Source organism: Melanotaenia boesemani, chromosome 13 (genome assembly GCF_017639745.1).
Source record: "Melanotaenia boesemani isolate fMelBoe1 chromosome 13, fMelBoe1.pri, whole genome shotgun sequence".
NCBI lineage: Eukaryota > Metazoa > Chordata > Actinopteri > Atheriniformes > Melanotaeniidae > Melanotaenia > Melanotaenia boesemani.
This window is the reverse complement of record NC_055694.1, coordinates 2,626,848-2,633,143: the sequence shown is the minus strand read 5'-3', so window position 1 is coordinate 2,633,143 and position 6,296 is coordinate 2,626,848. Positions and strand designations below refer to the sequence as shown.

The window sequence follows — 6,296 nt, the reverse complement described above, 5'->3', positions numbered from 1 at the left end:
GCTTCCACTCAGTTGTGAAAACGTTTTGTGGCGCATTTGACGTCCACACAGGTCCGCTGTGGAGTCTGCGGCCCCTCGCTCCTGTCAGAGATGACACCGCCTGGATAATTGATACCGACTGGCGCGTCGGCCGTCCGTCAGCATCGCTTTCAAGGGAGCGTTTAAGCAGCGCCACGGGAGCCCGATCCACTCCACCGCCTCCCTAATATAAATAATTAAGCGGCTTCTGTGTCTGCTGGGAGAACAGCTTCTAGGGGCTGAACCCAACGCGACAAAACCCCCGTTTAGACCTCATTTGTAGACAATTTATCACTTAGACGAGAGCCCAAACCAGCAGCTGCGCGTGCAGCGCGGGCCGCACCGGCTGCGCGCGCTCATCGGGCCTACCTTTGTCGGAGAGGATGCCGTCGATGCTGTGTTTGGTTTTCTTTTCTCCGTCTTCATCCTTCTTCTCACATTCGTCCTCTTCGTCTTTTTTCCCAAATCGAGCTCGGAGGACACGACTGATGGAGCTCACTGCAAAAATAAGCAGACCCGGTTATTTTTATCATTCTAGTTCTTCTGCTTATTACTACCAATTTAACAGAAAACCCATTTATTAAAATGCTTATTTATTTATTTATTTATTTATTTATTTATTTATTTATTTATTTATTTATTTATTTATTCATTCATTCATTCATTCATTCATTCATAGTTTATTAGTTTATTTAAATAATGACAGAAAGGAAACATGTAAAATGAAGCTTACCAGAAGAGGCCTCACCTGAAGGGACCGTGCTTCTGTCACACACGCCATCCTTCAGCAGCTTATCCCGGATCTCCCAGCTGAACATGCCGGGGTTGTCCCGCTTGTACTCCTCTATCCGCTTCTCCACATCCAGAGTGGCGACCTGCTGCACGTGGGATAAGATGGCACGAGCAAAAACAAGCACACATTTCATTTGTGTGGCCTGCAGGCCTCTACTGTAAAATAAATACATTTTTCATTTAAACTATTTTAAAAATAAATGGAATTAAATTAGAATCGAATAAAAATCGTGTTCTGATGGAAAGGTTTGCTTCCTCCGCTCACCCTGGGTTTGCTGCCACCGATCGCTCCGGGCCGGATGGAGCCCGTCTCCTGGTAGCGGCAGAGGATCTTGGAGACGCAGCCGTGGGAGACCCGCAGCTGCCGCGAGATGACGCAGGGCCGGACCCCGTGGTGCGCCATCTCCACGATCTTGTGTCTGATGTGATTGGGCAGCGGGCGGCCGTTGATGAAGACACCTCCGAGCTGGTTGACCCGTCCCTGCCCCAGAGGAGTGGACACTGTGGAGGACAGCAAGGTCACACTCAGCGGAGGGTCTCAGTCCAGAGATTGTTGAAGGAGAAAAATAGAATTTTAAAAGACTGTTTTTTTATCCGGGGACAAATCGAGGCCCTTAAACCATTTAAACTGGTTAATCTGAACAGATTACCAGTTAAACCAGTGATGGTGAGTCTCCATAAGTTTCCAAACATTACAGCAACGAATTTCTCCGCTTCACCGGATGTTTGTTCGGTTTTTCACCGTGAAAATTAAATTTCCTATAAGCTCTGCCTTGGTTTTTATTTAGTCTGACGCAGCGGTCACTGGTGAAGAAGGACGATTCGTTTTCATTTAAAATTATTTTTATATTTAAAACATCTTTTAAAATATTTTATTTAATTTAGATTTTTAATTATTTAACGATAAAGTTTTAATGTCAGACTCTGTAAAAAAAGTCCGGATTTTTCTTCAAAAATTCTGATAAAAACAAAAGCGTTCGGCCTCCTCGTGATACCGTCCCCCTGCAGGTTCTGGGTCCGTCTGGGCCCACAGCGGGCCGGGTGAGTCCTACCTTCCAGAGGAAACCCGGAGCGGCCGTAGTTCTGTCCGGGAGCAGGGCGCATCATCCGCGGCAGAGTCCCTTGCAAAGATGACATTCTACCATTTATAAAACATAAAAGAAAAAAAGAAAAGAAAAGAAAACTCCCAAATGGACGGAGAGGTCTCTAGATATCCAGTCTAAGGGGGAAAAGTTCTGGAAGATCCGGTCTGGAAGTGGAGAAGAAGGGGAACTGGATCAGGCTGCTGTTTACACGGTTTCTGTTCATACTGCAGATTTTTCCTCCTTCTGACCCGCGTGAAGGTTGAGCTGCACTCAGACGGCCCCCACCTCCACCACCACCACCACCGGACGAGCCTGGACCACGCGGGATCGGGAACTGGGGGTACGGGTCGCGCGCACTGATAGGTTCTTACAGCTTTCTTTTATTCGAGTGGGAAAAGCTCCAACAAGTTTCAGCAGCCAATGAGAGCGAAGGGATCACGATGAACACACACACACACACACACACACACACACACACTGTAAATCACGCAGCCTGAAATCCCGCGTGCACATCAACCTGTGGGCGCGCTCTGACTGAACAGTTTATCCTGCGGTTCATTCTCAGCTCTTCTTCCTTTTAAAGAAGGAGAAAAACAAAAAATACTCCTGAAAAAATAAAAATAAAAACAAATATCAATATTTGGTTTGGAAAAACACAGAAACAGATTTATTTGTGGAGTTTTTATATTTACTAAAAATCTAAAAACTGGGTTTGGTGTGGACGTGGAAAGCTGATGAGTGAACAGGAAATGTGAAGTAAATTAAAAAACATATTTGTTGCACAAAAAATAGACATTTATTTATTTTCAACCGTGTGAAATAACATCTGAACAAGCAGAAATTTATTATACAAAATCTTTTATTATTAATATTTTTGTTTTTCCCTCAGCTTAATACTACAATACATGGTTTTATGAGTTAAATACATCTGTTGTCACATGTGTTTTTTTATCAGTATTGTACAGAGAAATCAGTCACCAGCATCACAGAAATGTCAACTTAAATCCATCAACGCAATGAAGCCTTGAAGAAAATTATGACCATTAACAGATAGAATTATACACACTATTTATACCAAAACAAGTCGTCATTTTGAAAAAGAACATCTGTGATCAATTTGACTCATTGCAGTTGCATAGAATTTGTCATGTTAGAGAAAATGATCATTTTACATAATTATATAATTACATTTAATTTAAAAGCATGTTAAAAAAATATATGGTCCTTTATTTCAGGGTTACCAAAAAATGCCTTTTTGTTCTGTAAATTTGAATGTAAAATCATGTAAAAACTTCAATGTCAAAATTATGACTTTGATTAATTTTTGGATCATTATTAAACAACTGAGTAGTAAAACACACCTTTCTCATCACCTGTCAGGTGACTAAATAACACAAGTTGTTGTTTTTTTTGTTGTTGTTGTTGTTGTTTGTTTGTTTGTTTTTGTTGTTGTTTTTTGTTTTGTTTTTTTCTTTTTTGTTGTTGTTGTTTTAACTTACTGTTATCACCATTTTAAATGACTAAATAGCAGCTGACGGAATAATTTCTTCTGACTGTAACTTTTAAGTCCGGGGCCCTCTAACATAACTCCAGTTTTCCGTTTTGTTCCTGAAGTTCTGGCTGAAGAAGCAAACACTGTTAGCTAGCTAGCGTTAGCCAGAAGCGCATTTTCAACAGTGTGAGTGACAGCGGAAACAGCCAATCACGTTAGCGAGATAAGGAGCAGAGCTAATCAGAATCGCTTAAATGGTTTATAAGGCGGGACTTATACCAGCAACATCACAGACAGAGCGGAATCTCTCAGCTGTTCTTTGTGGTAAAGACAAGCCAGGAGTTTGGCAGGGACATGTCCCTACTCAGTTCTGCACTTGTGGAAAAATACATTTTAACATTTTTGAAGACATTTAGCTTTTTTAACTGAGCAACATTTTAAAAAGGGAGCACTGCGGAAATCCAATTTAACTCAACCCAATTCCAAAAAGGTTGGGACACTGTGTACAATATAAATAAAAACAAAATTTAATGATCCGCAAACCTTAATAAACGTTATTTTATTCCCAACAGCACACAGAGGTTCACCAATCTGAGATAAACCAGGTCTAAAAATCCTGAAAAATGTTCCTTCGTGTAAAATTGTGAAGACTTTGAAGATCCACCATCTACAGCAGGGGTAGCCAACATTGGTCCTCGAGGGCACCAATCCGGCAGGTTTTCCAGATTTCCGTGCCCCAACACACCTGACTTAAACTAACGAGTCATTGTGGAGATCCTTATAGGCTGTTGGATCCATTTAATTTAAGTCAGGTGTGCTGGAGCAGGGAAATCTGGAAAACCTGCCGGATTGGTGCCCTCGAGGACCAACGTTGGCTACCCCTGATCTACAGTGTAGAATATCATCTACAGATTCAGAAAATAAGGAGGACAATACTTGTGCTGTTTTTCCACCACCTCCAACCCCAATTCCAAAAGAGTCAGGACTCTGTGTAAACTATAAACAATCCCATCATCCCATATTTTATTCCCAGTAGAAGATAAACAACACATCAGATGATGAAACTGAGACATTTTATAATTTGATGGAAAATATGTGCTGATTAATGGTGAAAGATCTGGACCAGTTGCTGGATTTCTGCTTCCATGATGCTCCAGATGTTGTGTACTGGTGAAAGATCTGGACCTTGTTTGCTGGATTTCTGCTTCCATGAAGCTCCAGATGTTGTGTACTGGTGAAAGGTCTGGACTGCAGGCAGGCCAGTTCAGCAGCCGGACTCTTCTCCTGTGAAGCCATGCTGCTGTGATGGATGCAGGATGTGGTTCAGCATCGTCTTGCTGAAATCTGCAAGGCCTTCCCTGAAAGAGACGTTGTCTGGATGGGAGCAGATGTTGCTCTAAAACCTCCATGTACTTTTCAGCATTGATGGAGCTTCACAGATGTGGAAGCTGCCCACGCCATAGGCACTAATGCAGCCCCATCCCATCAGAGATGCAGCTTTTCACCTGTCCACTGATAACAAGCTGGATGCTCCCTCTCCTCTTTAGTCTGCAGGACACGCCGTCCATGCTTTCCACAAACTAGTTCACATCTTCATCCAGGTTTCCACTTTGCCTCAGACCATTTTAAATGAGCTTTGGTCCAGAGAAGACTGAAGAAACTGGTTCTGGATCCTGTTCACATCTGGCTTCTCCTCTGCATGATGGAGCTTTAACCTGCATTTGTGGATTTCAGGGTGAACTGTGTTCACAGACAGTGGTTTCTGGAAGTCTTCCTGAGTCCATGCAGTGGTTTCCAGTAGAAAATCATGTCTGCTTTTAATGCAGAAGATCACCAGCATCCAGCCTTGTCCCCAGCACACAGAGATTCCTCCTGATTCTCTGAACCATGATGATATTCTACACTGTAGATGGTGGATCTTTAAAGTCTTAATGAAAAACAAATCTTCATGCTCAAAGATGCCTTGCAGTGATTCATTAAGAAACAGTGATCTGTTGTCGTGATCTGTGGGTTTTTATTTAATTCTTGATGGATTTCTGTTTCTAGTTTTATTTCCCCATGTGGGTCTGTAATCTTTGTTTGAAAATTCTTTGTTCTGATTTAATTAATATTTTAATTAGTCTTACTTCCTGTAATGTTCTGTAGATTCTGCCTTCTTCTTCTTCTTCTGTTGCACCTGCTTTGTTACCTGACTGCCACGCTGGCTTCATTAATAAATTTCTCCCTCAGTTTAGTCTTGGTTTCCTTATTTCGATGCTCGTCTACCTGCCCCCGTTCACCTCAGTCATCCCTGCTTTGCTTTGTCCATCAGTCTGTTGAGTTTTCTTTTTTACAGTTGATTAAAGTACCTTGTTATCCTGCCAGTGCTGCAGAGGGAGTTTTACTGAATGACTTCTGGTTCCTACGTTGGTTTTCATCGTCGCCTGCTGGGTCCTCATCCCCTCTCACGTCACACGTGTTGGTCTTGACTTTTATCTCCATTCTTCTGAGCATCTGACAAGTGGAGAACTCATCATGTGAAGTCAAATACTGGAACATTAACTGTACAGTGAACACATTAACTGGTACGAAATCAATTAAATATAAAATAAATTAATAATGAATGAACTATTGATATTATAAGTAAATTCATCAATACGAGTGAATAAAAGCAAAATACATAAATAAAAAGATTAATAAGATTTAGAAATAGAAAGAAATAAAATGAACAAAAGCCAGAAGTGGCTTGTCGCCAATTTGCAACGTGTCAAGTTGAATGTATTATTTATATATTTATTGAATTATTTCTATTTATATTACTATTTTATTTGAGCCTTAAATGCTGAATGCATCATATCTGATACATACAGGTTGAGACCTTTCGCATCACTTTATGGTCAAAACCCTTTTAAACACAATCTGATACTTTT

General features: G+C 41.3%; 1 protein-coding gene across 4 annotated transcripts in view; it reads right to left on the bottom strand.

Moving 5' to 3' along the window:
• The window catches only part of LOC121651846 (paired box protein Pax-7-like), a 57,257-nt gene extending 55,031 nt beyond the window's left edge, over window positions 1-2,226 (bottom strand). Inside the window, exons 1-4 of one of the 4 annotated variants that reach the window (XM_042004281.1) lie at window positions 1,863-2,226; window positions 1,076-1,347; window positions 752-896; window positions 388-516 (exon numbers count right to left, since the gene is read on the bottom strand). In XM_042004281.1, coding sequence (XP_041860215.1) covers window positions 388-516; window positions 752-896; window positions 1,076-1,347; window positions 1,863-1,947 — 631 coding nt within the window. In that variant the 5' untranslated portion in view covers window positions 1,948-2,226. The remainder of the gene's footprint in view (window positions 1-387; window positions 517-751; window positions 897-1,075; window positions 1,348-1,862) is intronic. The other 3 variants (XM_042004282.1, XM_042004283.1, XM_042004284.1) reach the window with 3 other exon arrangements.
• Window positions 2,227-6,296: the final 4,070 nt, after the last annotated feature.